The 17,577-nt window shown below is 39.5% G+C and overlaps 2 protein-coding genes across 2 annotated transcripts in view; both read left to right on the top strand.

The window, feature by feature from the left end:
* Positions 1-4,867: 4,867 nt before the first annotated feature.
* Positions 4,868-9,779, top strand: olfml1 (olfactomedin-like 1). Its single transcript, XM_041037746.1, has 8 exons — positions 4,868-5,379; positions 6,332-6,435; positions 6,586-6,776; positions 7,111-7,214; positions 7,757-7,948; positions 8,696-8,876; positions 8,975-9,134; positions 9,373-9,779. Exons 1-8 carry the CDS (start codon positions 5,251-5,253, stop codon positions 9,527-9,529), a joined length of 1,218 nt encoding a protein of 405 aa, XP_040893680.1. The 5' UTR covers positions 4,868-5,250; the 3' UTR covers positions 9,530-9,779.
* Positions 9,780-10,647: 868 nt separating this feature from the next.
* The window catches only part of si:ch211-266k8.4 (rab GTPase-activating protein 1), a 52,516-nt gene continuing 45,586 nt past the window's right edge, over positions 10,648-17,577 (top strand). The window contains exons 1-8 of the mRNA XM_041038150.1: positions 10,648-10,814; positions 11,861-11,948; positions 12,064-12,171; positions 13,122-13,314; positions 14,045-14,170; positions 15,234-15,357; positions 15,589-15,658; positions 17,348-17,462. Coding sequence (XP_040894084.1) covers positions 10,672-10,814; positions 11,861-11,948; positions 12,064-12,171; positions 13,122-13,314; positions 14,045-14,170; positions 15,234-15,357; positions 15,589-15,658; positions 17,348-17,462 — 967 coding nt within the window. The 5' untranslated portion in view covers positions 10,648-10,671. The remainder of the gene's footprint in view (positions 10,815-11,860; positions 11,949-12,063; positions 12,172-13,121; positions 13,315-14,044; positions 14,171-15,233; positions 15,358-15,588; positions 15,659-17,347; positions 17,463-17,577) is intronic.

Raw genomic sequence — 17,577 nt, 5'->3', positions numbered from 1 at the left:
TAGTTGCACTGCTGTCCATCATCACCACCCAAATTTTGATAGAAGCTTTATTGTACAGGGAGGATCAGTTGGACTTTGAGGTCAAACACTGGCTCGTCTCGCTCTGCCAAGTTTCGTTCCAAGGGGAGACTGGAGTAGGACCTTTCTGGGTTGAAGTAGGTGTGGTAAGGGAAAGTTTTGCGATTCTTACGTTTTTTGGCGTCGACACATAGGGAGGCCTCCCGACAGGGGAATTTTTCCCGCCCCTGTAAAGCGCTATGTACGGTCAGTCGCGGACAAGATTCACTGCAGTATCAAGCGGCGTGGGGTTATTTGGGTCAGGTTTAAGTGTAGGTGGGCTCCTACTTTTTTTTTTATTGCGTGGTGGACAGGGTAAGGGAAGGAAGCCTGGCAGAGAGATAGCTCAGATGACTGAAGATGCACCCAGTTTGGGTATATTTGCTTCATTTTCCATCTAGTGGTGATGATGAACACAGTGAGATGTGTCAGGTTCTACAATGATGATTAATTTGCTCCTTCTGAGCTACGTTCTATTGACATACTTGAAGTTGAACACCTGAATCCAAGCCCCAGAGAAACTGTCTGAACACATGCTGGTATCTGTGTTTGTTTGTTTTTTAAAGAAATTGTATCTTCAAAAAAAATACAGGTTGAAGTCAAAAGATTTCTTTGACCCTTTTCTTGTATGTTTCTCATTTAATTTTTTCACTTAGATGAAGAAAATCTTGTACTTCAAAGTGTTTAATTCCTTGTATTGTCTTTTATTTAGTGCTCACGTTTTGGCAGTAAGTCGACTCATATGACATAAGATGTGTTACTAATATGACATAGTGCTGTTGTAAGTAGCTGTATTTCATTTAGACTGTTGCTGACTCTGTCTCAAAGCTGCATTTTTACCAAGTGAGTGATTTTATAAATGAATTTCAAATTTGTATTGGCATCTGAATTATGTGTATATTTAACAGAAGAAACCGTAGCAAATTATTGTTTTAACTTTAGGTTCTTGTGATATGGGACATTCTGTTGTTTCCAAGGTTACCATTCTCAGTTTGCACTGTGAGGTCAGTATTAGCTGTTACTGTGCTCTCTCCTGATTGTTAGCTGATGCTCTGTCATTTCCAGTCTCTGGCCAGTCTGTGTTGAACTGTGATAAGTATGTTCATGATATAACTAAATGTGATGTAATTAGAGACCCAAAGTCATTTGTTCATATTTTAGAATAGAATAGAATAGAAATACTTTATTCATCCCAAGTTGGGAAATTTCACTATCACAGCAGCAATACACAGGCACTCAGCCTCCAAATATAAACCTCTTTATTTAATTTTATTTAAATGACACACACAGACAGACAGACACACTACTATTGACATTCTTCCATCCTTTATCCTCCCTAACTCCTCTTAAGATCTCCTACTCATTTTTATCTATCTTTCTCCCTTTCCTAACCCCTCTGTGCCCCATCCCCATCTATCCATCCTTTCTATATTCTTCTTCTATTTGAATATGAAGGTGTACCTGCAAACACTGTTCCTGTTTGATGTTGTCTTGATTTTGAAGACATTTCTCTTTGCCACATCAAAATCACAGGGACTATCTACCATCTGTACTCATACACTCGTCTCTTGCTCAGTGAAAAAATTATTTTTGAAAGCAGTGTCAGATATCTAGCCGACAGGTTTATCCGACTCACTTGTACTGTAATACAAGGTCATAAAACTTCTGTCTGCATTGGTGATGGATAAGTCATACGTTCACTGTAAAATCTGGTGGCTAATATGACCAGGAGAAAAGTTTAGAAATGGAATTGGCCTTTCTTAACCTGCGCTCAGATTCGATGGGTTCACATTTTAGAGGCAGTGTGATCGCACAAAGTAAAATTAGAAAGGAAAGCAAACTGAGGCCAAAACACATCTGTGTGTGTTCTCCAAAATGACCACTGGGGGGCAGCACCACCATCTGAAATCCCTCTTTTTAATTTAAAAAAAAAAATCAATTGAACTAACTGAAAGATTCACTTGAGTGAAGAAATATATACAAGAAACCCAATTTAGGACTGTGATTGTGATACGGTGGACACCTGTCTTTTTCATTTTCTGTCCCTCATCATTCACTGTCAGCTGTCTTCAGGCAGAACCTGTCTGCACTGGCTGGCATTAAAAGCTCATCATCTGCCAAACACAAAGACTGGCAGGAAAGGTCAAGAGACAGAGGGTGGTGGGAAGCTTACATCACACTCTCAACACACACACACCACATATACTAGTGCACATTAAAAGTCACACACTCATACATTAACACACAGAGAGGTTCGTGTACATAATCAGACACACATAGACATAAAATAAATGTAAACGCATGTAAAACAACACTTACACATTTGCAAAAGTGCATATAGATTGAAACGCGTATTACCAGGGAGGAAAAATCATATATACATAGAAAAGCATTCAAGTATACAGTTAATGTGAGCAAACAGTCAAACATACTGTAAACAAACTCATAAAAACAAAATCATGCACAAACCTACACACACACACACACACAGAGAGAACTCTGGGGATTACTGCTGTCAGTCCTGAATGTGAACCCAGTCAGATGTCTTGCTGAGACACTATGGATATTTTATAGGTCTCCTCCACAAATTGTAATGAATCTTTCATGAGGTTACATCTCATTGTTTGTGTGGGTGGGGTGTGTGTGCCCACATGTGTGTGTACTGCACAGCTAGAAGGTTACAATGTGGTAGTAAAGAGTAATCCGATCACCTAAAACAAGGTAAACTCCTTACATTACTCTTCCCCATGATTCCACTCCCTGAAACAAATGCTTGCTCATAGGGTACTTCTTGTATAACAGTGAACCAACGTACAGGTATTTTATTTTATATATATTTTATATTTTTCCTTCATTTTTTATAGAAAGAGGATGAGTGTGTGGCTTTGAAGCATAACATGTACAGAGGGTGACTTTGCACCTACATACATACTACATAGTTTTGATCATTTTACATTGTACCTACATTTTGAATGCATCACTTTTACCTGTATTTTAAGTATTTCTACTTTTACTTAATTACATGATCTGAATACTTCCTCCACCACTGACTATAACACACTACACAGGATTAAACAAGCAATTTCCATGGCCTAGACATGTTTTCATCCTCGACTCCCCATGTCTGTGGGATTTAGCCAGTATTGGGCTCATATTGTGTAACTGCTATTCACACTTTAACACCTGCAAGGTTTTTATGCTGTTGATTTTTTTTTAATTTAGTTTTGATCTTCACAGCAAAGTTCTCCAGTTGGAATTGAAAGAAATCACATAATGTTAAAGCAGAGCAACCCAGAAGAAGAGCGTTTCCTTGACTGAACAAAGAGACTGTAAGATAAAGCAGCGGAGTCACAAAATGGTTTTATTTTTCTGACTCTTCTATGTTCTCTTGTAATGTAGAGAATAGTTTTACCCCCTCAGGCCTTTAAAGATTATTCAAATCAAACTATTTGAGAAGAGAAAATCCCTCCACAACTGTTCATAACTCATATACATACAGCATTAAACCTGTGATTTGGGGACACACATGGATTTTTTTGTTTGTTTTAAATGGATGTAGGCCAAAAAAGTTTGAAACCACAGCAGCAGAGCACATTTCAACTCACAAACTAGGCTCACAGTTCCTTTCTGCTTTCCTGCTGCCTTATTATTACCACTGCTCCCAACGCAGGATTTAGCAATAGGCTATAATTACAGACCACAGGTAAAGGGGTGGGGGCAGTGGGTGGCTGCTGGGGGAGATGTGGTAAGGTCTATGACTGTAAGACTGTAGTATGTCATGTGGGGGTGTTGTGATATGGTGCCATCTCATGGTAGCAGCCTGATATAACAGCAGAGGTCCAAAAAAAAAAAGATTAAATCCTGATCTGAGATCTCAACAGAAAATGTTAAGAAGACAGGATCTATATTGTTTTGTTAGCATGTTAATGCCTTGTCCTGTTATCCGTATCTTGTTCACATACAGTTGCAATGTTAATTGAAGCTCTGTGTTTAATATGCACTAGATCCAGTACGGTGTTGGAAGCTGACAACCAGATGTTGTCTGTCATAACAAAAAAAAAAAAGAAAAGAAAAAAAGGCCTAGGAAACAGGCCCAGGTGGCTCTAAAAAGCACCAGATAGAGATAAAACCATAATAACCCATGATGACAGTGGAAACTCTTGGACCTAAATCAGTCAGAATATTATCTGGATCACCAGGAGTGGTAGGCCAGACACCAGACTACCAAAAATGTTAAAACTTTATATTTATAGAGTCAGATATCCCTTTATGTTGAATATTTAACTAGCTTCATTCTGACATAGTTCAGTCTTCAATGATGATAAAATGTTTTTTATGTCATAGTCTAGAATTAGGAGCAAAGAAATTACCATACACATGTATAATGTATGCTTTGGGACTGCAGTATCAAAATAAAATTCTGTAATCCTGCCAAACAAAATACTGATGTAGTCTTACATAGACTTTTTTCTTTGCTTTGAATATTAGTAATGTTACCATGTACTGTGCTACACACAGGGTCAGGCAGTGCTGATCACTTTATATAGACTAGTTAACGATTTTTATTGAACAGCTTCTGCCCTGTGTGAGAACTGAGGACGTGTCAGTGGGCCATCTGGAGAGTATTACGATACCAAACTGAAGGATTGACCAATAGGGTATGAACTGTCTTGCTTGTTTCTAACTATCTCACTCTCTCTCTCTCTCCCCCTCCTCTCTTGGTTTTTTCTTTCATACCTCAAATCCACAAACTCCAGAAAGGGGAAGGGTGGGAGAGAGAGAGAGAGACAGAGAGACTGGAAGAGAGGAGGGACTGTGGGTGAGGCTCACTTGGATCCAAAACCCACTGGAGCAAAGACTGATTAGAGAAACAAGACAAAGTTCTGGGGCTACAGCTCAAACAGGACTAAAACACTTACCAAACTCAGCAGGACGAAAAGGAATACTTAGCCATAAAAGGACCATCAAGGATTCCTTCCAACACAGCAAGACTGCTGTAAGCTGTGACAGAAGCCATAAGGATTAATCTTTTTTTCCTTTTGGAGGACTGTTTCAGTGGGTTGCACGCTGCAGGAAAGCTACAGAAGTACAGGACGAGGTCTCATTATCACTGACAGGGCATTTTAGAGAGAAACACAGTGAAGTTGTTGCTGCAGTGGATACAGTGCTGAGTTATCGACAGAAGTGCCAGTAATGTCAGGCAGAGTGGTTCCTGCCCTTCTCTTATCTTTGTGTCTGACTGTGAGTTCAGTGCAGAGCCAGGGTTCCTCCCAGGATGCCTTTATAATCCAGTACCTGGAGAGGAGGTTGGTTCAGATGGAGGTAGGCGGCTTTTGCACTTTCATGTGATATCAAATATCTGTGTTCATCAAGGTGACTGAGACATCACGGTGCTATAACCTCAGTGCAGTCTTTACTATTAACCACTGCAATGTCAAGCATACATGACCTTAAATATGGAGTAAATTCTGCTGTCTTGTACTGCTCTGTATAAGCTAAACTAACTTTTCTTGCTGTTCAAAGCATCAGACCTTAAAATGAGCAGATTAATACGTTAGAGAAAAAAAAAAACTTCACTTGCACCATGTTCACATCACACTCAGATCATCTGGCTGCAATATTTTTGGCATCCTCTCAGCTGTGTGGCTGATTTCTATAATGTCTTCCAGTTATGGGTATCTGACTGAGTAAACAGATCTCTAGCAAATATCTAGATAGTCTAGTTAGAAAATATCTATGATAGTGAGCTCTGTACCTATACAGTAAACTGCGTGCCTCAGAGAGGTGAGGTACTGTAATGTACTTAATTTCAGAGAGCTCTCAGGTACTTAATATCACTAACATTAGTGGTTGGTGCTTTAAAGTCAGACTATGTAATTTTTCTTGACAATTACAGAGTGAAGGTAAATGCTACGGTGTAGGGTAACACTAGCACGGGTTTAGAAGAGTCATAGAGTCAATCAACTGTCTCAATAAAACAAAACAGCAATAGTTTTCTAATATTAGCTAACTAGATTTGTAAAAGGAATAATGTGTTAGTTTTTTTTTTTCAAATTTTTCATTTAACAGTCAAAAGAAATTGGCCACCATAAGCTTCTGCTCATACTGGACCAGGAAACTTCTAGCAGCAAAAAAAAAAAGTGAATTGAATTGAGTTAGGGGTGTGTTTTATTGAATGTAAGAGGAAGAGCATGTTATTTCCTTTTACAAAAGTTGCACATTCTTGTTTGAAATCTGTGTTTACAACACATTTGTTCTGTGTCCATGAAATCAGGAACGTCTGAATCAGTGTGAGCAAAACACAATGAGTGCCACCCAGAAGACCTATGACCTCTCCTCTGAGATCAGGGGTTATCTGTCCTCTCTTAGTGTTCTGAGGTAGGACTGTTTGAAACAGAACAACTATCCTAAATGGACATTATGAGAATAATTATTTAACTGAATCCTTAGTAAGAGGAGACTTAATGAAAGAACTGCAGCAGATAATGAAAGAAATGTACATTAAATAACTAGTGTTTTGCCCCATAGATCAGAGGTGAAGAACCAGATGGACAGTGTGTCTGTGCGTGTAGACCGGATGGAGAGAGAGTTGGAGTATCTAGAGAACAAGATCCCCACCCAGTCCAACATCGAGATGGAGGAGGCTCTTCTGGAACAACAGATAAAGGCTGCAGAACTGGACCAGTTAAAGAAGAAGGCCAAGATCAAGGTGGATAATGGTAAGAAGTACAGTATACTATGTGTGTGTGTGTGTGTGTGTGTGTGTGTGTGTGTGTGTGTGTGTGTGTGTGTGTGTGTGTGTGTGTGTGTGTGTGTGTGTGTGTGTGTATGGGTGGGTGGCACTATAATGATTATAGAATTGATCTGTCTAGTGGTCAATGTTTAAGTATCGGAGGAGGACGGTGAAAGAGAAGAAAGTAAAAGAACAGAATATTAAAAGTGAAAGGACAGATAATCCAAGCCTGACAAACAGAACCAGACACAAAATGTACATGATATTGTTTTACAGTTCAATAAAAACCCATTCATTCATAGTCTCTCCCACGTCCCCAGACTGCAGCACAGCCCTAAGTCAAATCAAGTCTCTCAAGATTGTGAAGAAGGCGGGAGACACCTTCGGCTCCTGGTTCAGGGATCCATCAGAAGGCTCAGCTAAGGTCTTTTCTTTTTAAAGATGATGGAGCTTATAAGGCTTAACATGAAATGTGAATGTTGTGTCAACAGCTTGTTCTGCTGCCCCCTGATGGCCGATTAATTAATAGTTCTTTAATAGTTGTTAAATGAGAGGGGTTGTTGTGATTCTGCTTACTATATCCTTTTAGTTAAATAGAGAAAAATCCACCCAGGACAACTTAAACTAACTGTAAAAATCTAAATCATCCATCACTGGGTTCATTTTCACAATTTAGAAGGATATTTTTCTGCTCCTGTAGAGCTCAGAAAAAAGGTTTGACTTGTTGAACTGTTGAACTTTGATGCCTTTTTTGTTCTTTTTAAACTCTGTATTTCAAAGTGACACTCATCAGCAAGGGAGAAATCGAATGTGAAAGTGGCAGATGTAGATGCCAACTGCATGAATACCAGGAATTAAGAATATTGTTATGTCGTTATATTTTAACCAAGAATGGAAAGTAAAAGCTGAGTCATGCAATACAGTTCTTACTCATTTCCCAGCTGGTCACACATATAAATCTTTCAGGTCTACCTGCTCAGTGGAATTCGCAACAACACTCTGCTGGAGTATGTCTCTCTGCAAAGTTTCACAGAGAGGACCACCGCTCCCCCAGCTAAGGTGGTGCAGCTGCCTTTCCAGTGGCAGGGGACAGGCCATGTTGTCTACAATGGATTCCTCTACTACCACAAGGCAGATACACCCAACCAGATCCTGAAGGTGTGTGACTGTATAAGGAGTCAAAGCCTAATTCTGTGCATGAATGTTCCCATAAATACATCTTTAGCTGATTTCCACCATGTTTGTGAAATTTAAAAAACAGGAATCCAACAGTCACTCTGAGGTTTCACATTGATTTTCAACAGTTAGTGAGAGCAGTAAATGACTCTGACTTCATAGCAGAGTTGAGTGGAGTTCCTGTGCAGCTTTTGAGACTGACCTCAGATCACTTCAAGGATGTTAGTCATTGGGGAGAAGATTTTTGTCCCATTTCCTTTGCTGCTCCGCTAGCCGAGGTCAGTGAGCTAACAATGCCAAAAGAAACAATTTTGTTCCAGTAAACTGGGTTTTCTCAAGATGCTTCGAGTGTTTTGGAGCAGATTTAACTGCTGCAAAAGGTTTACTGGGAAAAAGCATAAAAAGCATCAAAAACCAAAATGCAATAAAGCAATATGCTGTACAACTGTACTTTATACAGCTGTATAGAGCCACATCCACACAGCCAAGTTATAGCATTTTTCCCCAGACTTGTCTGAAATATCTCAACAACTATCAGATAGATTGCCATGAAATTTTACACAAACACTGTGGGGTTGACTCTTGTGGTTCAAGGTGAAATGTTATTGTCCTATCTGTGCACACACAGTTCTGTGGCAAAAAAGGTATCTGACACAACCTAAACAACGTAAAAACAATAATGATGAGCCTTTTGGAATTTGTTTGTTTCCATTTTTCTCCATCATAAAGGTAGACCTGTTGAATGGTACAGTGGTGGATAGCACACTTCTTCCAGGAGCAGGTCGCCTCCCAGTCTACAGTCTGAACACCAACACCTATCTGGACCTGGCTGTGGATGAACTCGGCCTCTGGGTCATCCACGCTGACCCTGAGTATGGAGGAAACCTTGTCATTACCAAACTGGATAAAGGTAGAGATTACAACATCTATATATGTACATACATAAAAAAGTAACCTAATCTATAATTACGACTTTTGTTTTTGTTTTTTGTTTATTTTATACCCCAGGAACTTTGGCAGTAGAATATACTTGGGATACACAATGTAGAAGTCGTGATGCTGAAGGAGCGTTCCTAATATGTGGGACCCTCTATGTGGTCTACAACACACGCTACGGAGGACGTTCCACCATACAGTGTCTCTACGACATCCACGACACCATCCACAGGTTGGTTCATACACAAACACAAAATTATATAGCCTGCACATAGCCTGACCTCTTCTGTGCAAACATCCACATATTCAGAAAAACACACACAAGGAAACAAGCTTCATTTTTACGCAGACACACACCATGTGGAAAAATTTACCAGTAATCTGCCGTGGTTTCTCTACTTCTAGAACATACACGATTCCTATTTCAACTGAACCACACATGTTCTCTTTTTTGTGCCATACATCTGCAGCGATGAGAGTCCTGTGATGTTCTTCCCGAAGCGTTACACCAGCCACAGCAGCATCCACTACCACCCCGGAGAGAAACAGCTGTATGCCTGGGATGATGGCTACCAGACGATATACAAAGTGGAGACACGCAGAAGTGACCAAGTCATTACAGAATGAAGAGAACCTACAGTGCTCATCTTTTAAAACACTTGCTTTTTCACTCCAAAAATTATTATTAGCATCAGTTTTTAGGAAAATTATTGTCTGAAGAGTAGCTTATAATTTACTGATTTTTAGTATAGTGATCCTTTGCTGGCAATGGACGCTGCCTTTATCAGTGGTAATCATTCTAAACATAAAGATCATGTCCACCCAAAGGCTTTCATGCATAGACTTTATACTTTGTATCACAATAATAAAGAGCATTTAAATGTCAAGTGTATTTTCATGAAATTGCCCTAAATGAATGTTTTACAGTATGACAGGCTGTCCAAACACTGTCTGCACGACTGCCACATGTTAATAACCCACACATACACACATACGTGCATGTACACTCTATGTACATACATATGCATGCGTTAGACTGGTGCACACATACCATACATGTAACACAATTATTTTTGTTTTTTTATTTATCTTTGAAAGACTGAAATGAAAGATGTGAGATAGTTTGGAGGCTTTGACAGCAGATCTTTATGCTGTAGATGGATATCATGTATGATATCATGAGGTCATTATTCCTTTCTTGCGGACTTTTTGCAGAGAGCAGTGATGATAAAGCAACGCAATGTGATAATCAGGCTTTAACTGCTAAAAGTGAAAGTGGGGCAGCATGACAGTACAGACAATATCCTAAGTAACTGTATGACTCAGCAAGAGGGATGATCATTTAAAATTTACTGGCATCGCCAGTGTAAGTTTCAAGATAACCCCGAAGTAGTACGATATAAAAATGTATAATTTGTGCCCAAAACAAGTTTATGATTAAGAATTTACATATAATATACTGTCTGAAACTGCCATGACTTGAACTGAATCAAGACAGTGGTGTTGTTTTCATTGATGTCACCTCGTTGGGACTGTTCCTGTGGGAACTTCCCGCAGAGCCGGGCTGCTCATGACTTCACGTGTGTTTAAACGCCTCTGATTCATCCCGCCCATTTTCCGTTGGAGATGACGTAGAGAAAGGGGCGGTCCTACTCCGACCGTTGAGTTTGACAGCAGCTACTCACTCACTGGGCTTTGTTGACTGCTGTGATTTCTTGTGTGTGTTGTGACCGGCGAAGTTGTGCTGTTTTTTATTTAGTTTTTAAACTATGAGGAAGAGAAGCAGCAGCAGCGCCAGCAGGAGAAGCTCAACAAACAGAAGACGCAGTGAGAATTTGCGTTTTGATGAATTCGGCTTTGCTCTCACCAAAAGAAAAGACCAAAAGCTTCATCATCGATGTCATGAGTACAGGTGCGGGACCGGGTGACGGCACTGTAGCTACCCCCCCTGAAAGCTAGTTAGCGTTAAACTCGCTACTTAACCTAGCTACTTAGCGTTGTATTGAAACTTAACCTCATAACCCATGGCTCTTAAAGTTCTTGAGGAGAATTACACTTCTGTCAACTTTTTACATTTTATTTTAAATTCTGTCAGTGTTTATACTGTTACGTCTTTTTATTCATTTGTTAGCGTGAGTTAATGGTAAAATGTTGTTAGTGGTAATGTTAGCGTTAACGTTTGTATACACTTGCTGGTGATTTTGTCAGATCATAGCATTTAGAAAAACTGAACTACTAACTTTATAGCAACATGTTGGTTGGTTACTCGCGAAGCTTATGTTAAAACCATATGAAAATTAATTACCAGCATTGTTCCAATTTGTATTCAGCGATGACTAGATAAAGCTCAACAAAATAAAATTTAATAAAATTTAATAAATAAATATGAATTGCTTTGGTCTCATACAAACCAATAAAAGAGCGTTTAGCTCATTATGGGTAATGTAAATTTCTCCACTGATGAAGCAGCTCAAATTAATTATTTGGATAAAGAGTTCAGGTCTAATTGTAGGTTTTCAGTACTGGCAACTAGGGCAGCAGTTTTCATTATCAGTTACTTTCATTATCAGTTTAGTTGCCCATTATTTTCTCAGTTAATCGTTTGTCGTCTACAAAGACAATCCTAGAAAATGGTGAGAAATGCCCATCAGAGTATCATAGAGCAGAAGGTGACGTCTTCAGGTGTGTTGTTTTGTTCAGCCAGCAGTCCAAATAATATTCAATTGACGATTTTTGCAGGGAAAAGTACTGAAATAAATAATCATTAAAATAGATGCCATTTAATCTTCCCACAACATACTGGAATTATTTCACTGCACACCTGTAAATAAAACTCAGATGTCAGATGTTTATTACTCAATGTCCAGTGTATGTTTTTACAGAAAAATACAGATATCATCCTAATTCCAAAAAGCGATGAATCAGTCCGAGCTCACCATGTTGTGCTGTCTCTGTCAGTTACCCCCAGCTGAGCTCACTGAGGGTGAAAGAGCTGTGTGAGCTGCTGAGCTACTGGAATGGAGCCAGCTTTATCTGCAAGAGCCAGGTGAGACTTGAATAAACTACAAAAAAGTTAAAATGTTAATTGTCTGCTGTAATGTTTTACCATGCCGTAACTGCTTAAATGTTCCAGCCTGTTCACGCTCTCTTTGTATTTTCAGATTGAGCGATTTATCAGAATGGGTATTCCTCCAAGCCTGCGAGGCAGAGTGTGGAAGTGTCTTCTCACCACTGACAGTCTGAGAGAAAGCAGTGAATTTAACTACCAGGTAAAATACAATGAAATGTGCAATCGAAAGAAAAGACTTGTGTCATCCTTTGAGAGTAATGTTGCATACTGTAGTACGCACTTGCAGAATTATGCTGAGAGGTTGGGAGTTTTTGAATCGGTGCCACTAGATATTTTAGATTTCCTCTTTTACTTTAAAGAAAAATGATTTTGCTTGCAGTTCTTTTCACAATTAAATCAACAAAATATCCAAAAAGCCAAAATACAAAAAAAAAAAAAAAACCCAACAAAATAGAATTCCATAATGATTCTCAACAGCCATCTCTGTGTTATTAATGTCAAAATTGTAAAATGATCTATAATTGTGTGCACATTGGAATTCAGTCCACAGTTCAAACGATGAGTTGGTTAACTAATTAACTGGTAGTGTAATTGATTATTTTATCCGCAGCCCTTGTTTGTGTAAGGATTCATGACTTGATAAAAAGAATCTTTTTTTTTTTTTTTTTTTAAATGTGCTTGTCAATCTGCCACAGTGCCTAAAAACAGAACTGTTGACTCTGTAAGGTTTTTACAGAATAAATGTTTAGTTGTAATAATTTAGGCTTTATTGAACAAGACATCAATATGGACAGCAGTGAGAACACCCGTATTGTGGCTCACAGTGCCGTTACGTCTTGGATTTCTTTGATACAAAGTCAGTACCAAAGTTTGTCCAGCAGATGTCGCTATTTTTACTGTAGCAAATTCTTTGAAACAGTTGTCTTCAGTACAACTGCTTTATAGTGGCTTGATGCTTTGAGAAGCTTAACTACTCCAAACTATGATTTTATTGTAGTTTAACTAATTCTGCTTGGTTGTACATTTATCCAGTCCCATACCAAACCTGGTCACGAGTGTCAGTCCCTCTCTCTACTCTGTTACTCATTCACGGCAGCACTTGTGTCCTGATTAATTTCTAACAAGGGAATGTTTTGCTTTCACCCACAGAAGTGCTTGTTAGAGGTGCGAGGGCCCCTGGTGGACCTGGGTGTCAGTGAGTACGGCATCCTGTCAGCAATAGCAACACTCAGCGACACACAGAACGACCTGGGCCTGAATCCTCAGCAGCCCTCCAGCTGCCCTGAGCCCTGCTACTCTGTAGACGACATCACATTGTTTCGACAGATTGCCTTGGACCTGCGTGAGTTCAAACAGGGCGATAAGATTATAAGATTAGTGTGTGTATGTTGAACATTGTTTTGCCGCCCTGCGGACAACAAGGTTTTTATGACCCTGCGCTGGCGACAGACGTGGCTGTAGGCATTATGTTTTCGGGTTGTCCGTCCCTCCCTGCGGCCGTCTGTCTGTCCCATTCTCATGAACACAATATCTCAGGAATGCATTGAAGGATTTTCCTCAAATTTGGCAAACCTTTGCTTGGGCTGAAGGATGAACTGATTAAATTTTGGTGGTCAAAGGTCAAGGTCACTTTGACCTCTCACACACCTTGTTTTTAATTAGCTTCTTGATCCAAATACTTAAGTTTATGGTTCTAAAATGTAAAGTTTAGATTTGACAAGTACTGACAACAGCATGCAGAGAACACACTAGTGGTCTGCCAACAAGTTACTGACAGAATTAACATTAATTAATGATGTACTGCTGGAGATATATGTTAATCTAACCCACAGTAGCCACAGTATCTGCTTGGGCTAAATTTTTATCTGCTGCTAAATACATTTTACAGTTTGCATACGTCTGTTTTTAGTCACAAATGTGAGTGAATTTTGTAATGATCGGGGTAATAGCTTAAGAAATGAATGTAAATAAAGACAAAAATGTTGGTGTACACCAGAAAGAAATAGACTTTAGGTCTATTGTTTGAGGGAAAAATGGAACTGTGCTCCATTTTAATTTGACCTGTTTCACAGAGCGCTCCTTCCCAACCCACCGCTCTCTGATGGGGGAGAGCCCAGAAGCCATTGAGGGTCAGGCCAAGCTCTTCAGGGTCCTCATTGCCTATGCCAAATACAACCCAAAGGTTGGATACAGCCAAGGTAACTGACTCCAAGGTCACACTTTCTGTCCAGTGCTGCGTCTGCAGATAGCTGCAGTACATGCTGTGACCACTTGATGGAAGCAGAGGACCATTAATATAAAAAGTTACTTCATCATGCAGGAACATCCCTGCTTTATGCTTAGCTAAATGAAACACGACTCTTTCTACATTTCTAGATAATTACAGGTTTGGATGTCATAAAGTAATTAGGACTCATTATCTCTTGTATTTGCAGTTTTAGTTTCTTTAAAGTATTTGATGGTGGAAACTGGAGAAAAAAATCAATAATGCCAAAATCTGCTGGAATATAATTTTTAAAAATTATTATATTTGGAAGGACACTGGGTTCTTTGTTGGGACTTTGGATAAACAGCAGCTTTTATGTCCCCATTTTGCTTTCATTTGAAAACATTAGGTTCAGATCAGAAACATACACTGAGATGTTCTCATCTTGTAAGAAGCCTGTTTGCTGTGAACTACGATGATAAATTGCTCAGTCTGAAAAGCACACAGCAACATGGATCTGGATGAAAATCCTCTTAAACCTGATGAGCTCCAAATGGAGTTGCATTTTTTATATCCTCAGTATTTGTTGTTTTACTTTTTGTTTCTGAAAAATAATGTGTCGTACCACTTAGTGTAAAATCCTGTCAACTTAAACTTCCCTTCTCCTCTGGACTAATATCCCATTCATGTTTTACAGTCTACAGGATTAACTGTTGTCTTGTATGCTGCTCTCATATGAAATATGTCAATGGCAAGAAACATTAGTTAAGACGAGGGCAGATGTCCATTGTTTGCTGTACAAAGCATACTGAAGTTACATGCTATCATCCTGCAGTATAACCTGCTGCAGCTTCTTCTGAACTAATTTTCATTGTCTCAGGTATTTGATAAAACATCCTGATCCTGATCCTTTTAATGTGGTGTGTCGAACACCCACACCTCATCCTATAGGAAATGCAGTATTGATGTGTTTATTTTAAGGAAGTGTGTGTGTGTGTGTGTGTGTGTGTGTGTGTGTGTGTGTGTGTGTGTGTGTGTGTGTGTGTGTTTCTCAGGGATGTCCTACATAGCTGCAGTGCTGCTGATGCATTTGGGAGAGGAGGAGGCGTTTTGGGCTCTGACGGCCTTGTTGGATAAACCCAAATATCTGGCTGAAACGTTTGACCTCAGCCTCACCAAGTAAGAATGGGCCGACAGTATATAACAAAGATATACTATCTATAAACTGAAAACACAGGACATTTAAGAAATACTCAGTATGTACTTTAATTTTCCTTAATTTTCATTTTTACTGAGATTGGTCCTTGTATCATAAATGTGTAAACAATTCCCGAATTCTGGTGTTTTCTTGGATATAGCGATGTGTGGAACAACTGTGCTAAACAATGATGTTTTTTGTGGTCTAATCAGGGTCCAACATCAGGTGAAGGTGTTTGACCAGTTCCTGAAACACAGGAAGCCAAAGCTCTCTCAGCACATGGTGAGTGTCTCCATATTTACATTTTCACTGAGATTGAACACTGGAAGGAAAGTCGGGTGCTTCTATTTGTACTGAAATTATTCGACTTGCCCAAAGGGAAAATGTTCTAAATGAGCTTTCTTGATGTCAAGAAAGATCCTTTATGCGTGTGAGTGCATGTGTGTGCATTTGTGTTTGAGGCCAGATATGGCAAAGTGATGAGTAGTTCATCTGCGAGGGACGAGCCACTGTAACGTATCTGTCATCATCTGGGCCTCTTCTGTCATCCACTCTTTTAGGCTTCAGGCTTGTCTTGGTAACAATATTAGTGGTTGTACTGGGAGGCACAAGCCTACAGCTGTGTAATTTTCTCCCTCTGTCCCTGCTGGTATTTAACTACTATATTGCCACTAAGTGCACTGAACAAACACAAAAGCAAATTTCAAGCAGAAGCAAATTTCACATCATCTCGTGAAATGGGAGATGTAACTTGAGCTAGAATTTTGTTTTGCCCGAAGAAAGCCAGCTTCTCTGTACAAAGAGTACATTAAAAACATAGCGCCAGTAGTTTGTAATGTTCTGGGAAAGTCTACAAAGCTCTGAAAATGTCCCCAGAATGACAAGCTTATTTTTAGCATGACTCACTCTTTGGTTTTTACAGATCCAAAAGTTGTTTTGCTCAAAACACTGTTCACCGCATTTTACAGAAAACAAGCTATTGCGATGAGGTTTGCTCAGAAAGTGGTACTGGTAAATAATAATAAAAAATAAATAGTTTAATTACAAGGTGTTGCACTGCAGGTGGTAGGTATGATAGTGGTTTGGCTGTATGGATGACAATGTTGATTTGCTAGTCTGTCTGTTGGTCAACTATATTTGATAACTATTCGGTTAATTTTATTTAGTATCATCATGAGGTCAGTGTTTGTTTGGTCTGGTTCAGGGCCAAAAAGCTTCAAAACTAATAATATTCCCATCAGCTTGTGCCTTGTGTTGATTACCAAATGCTAGCATGCTAAACTACCATGGTAAACATCATACCTGCTAAACATCAGCAGATTGACACTGTCATTGTGAGCATGTTAGCATGCTTATTTTAGCATTTAGGTCAAAGCACCACAGTGCCTAAGTCTCACAGAGCTGCTTGCTGGGCTGTAGAGTCTTAGTTCTGTTCAAAGTATGGTTTTGTAAATTTCTATTTTAAACACAGTGAGTCTTCCTCTGAGCATTCTTCAGCCATGTTGCAGTTGCAGCCTTGTTCTCCCCTGTTCAAAATCTTCAGTCTAAGTGTGTGTGCACACACTGATGCATTCACTGTCATTTATTTATGCTGCTAAAATGTCTTTGAAGGGATTGTTGTACTTCAGGTTGACTCAGGAGGTCTGGGAGTAAAGCTTACACACACCACAGAACCTTATTGTTGTCCCCCTCTTACAGAAAAAAGCCTATTAGATATCAGAGGTCAGCATTTCCTTTCTAATACAGCTGTTTAGCACAGTTAAAGCAAGCAAACTGTAAACAAGTTTTTGTACATGCGCCTACAATGTTGCAGCTATAAATTACGAACTACCGTATATTGCATGGATAGACATTTTGTTTAGGAGGTCAGTGAAAGAGTTTATCTGTCAGAAACTGGCAGAGAGAAAGCCTTCAACACATTGTTCGCTTCTGTCAAAATCAGCCCTTCCTGTTTTCCAAACCTCCCCGCAGGAGTCAGTGGGAGTCTTATCAGTCCACTTCGTGATGCCATGGTTCCTCACCCTCTTCACTTCCCTGCCCTGCTGGGACTCTGTCCTTGCTGTCTGGGATCTCATCATTCTGCACGGTATTGGCACACACACATACACACATGCATGAATGCACAAGCAAGCCAAGGAAACACACTGCTGTTATTATTGGTATTATCATTATTAGTGTCAATTCATCATCTGCTCACGTTC

This window comes from Toxotes jaculatrix, chromosome 5, assembly GCF_017976425.1.
Source record: "Toxotes jaculatrix isolate fToxJac2 chromosome 5, fToxJac2.pri, whole genome shotgun sequence".
Classification (NCBI taxonomy): Eukaryota; Metazoa; Chordata; class Actinopteri; family Toxotidae; genus Toxotes; species Toxotes jaculatrix.
This window is presented reverse-complemented; position numbering and strand designations above follow the sequence as displayed.

Excerpts from the sequence above, each read along its gene's own strand:
- olfml1 (XM_041037746.1), top strand. The coding sequence starts at position 5,251 with ATGTCAGGCAGAGTGGTTCCTGCCCTTCTCTTATCTTTGTGTCTGACT. Across the intron at positions 6,777-7,110 it reads CAAGATCAAGGTGGATAATG|ACTGCAGCACAGCCCTAAGT; the intron begins GTAAGAAGTACA and ends CCACGTCCCCAG. Across the intron at positions 7,215-7,756 it reads CATCAGAAGGCTCAGCTAAG|GTCTACCTGCTCAGTGGAAT; the intron begins GTCTTTTCTTTT and ends TAAATCTTTCAG.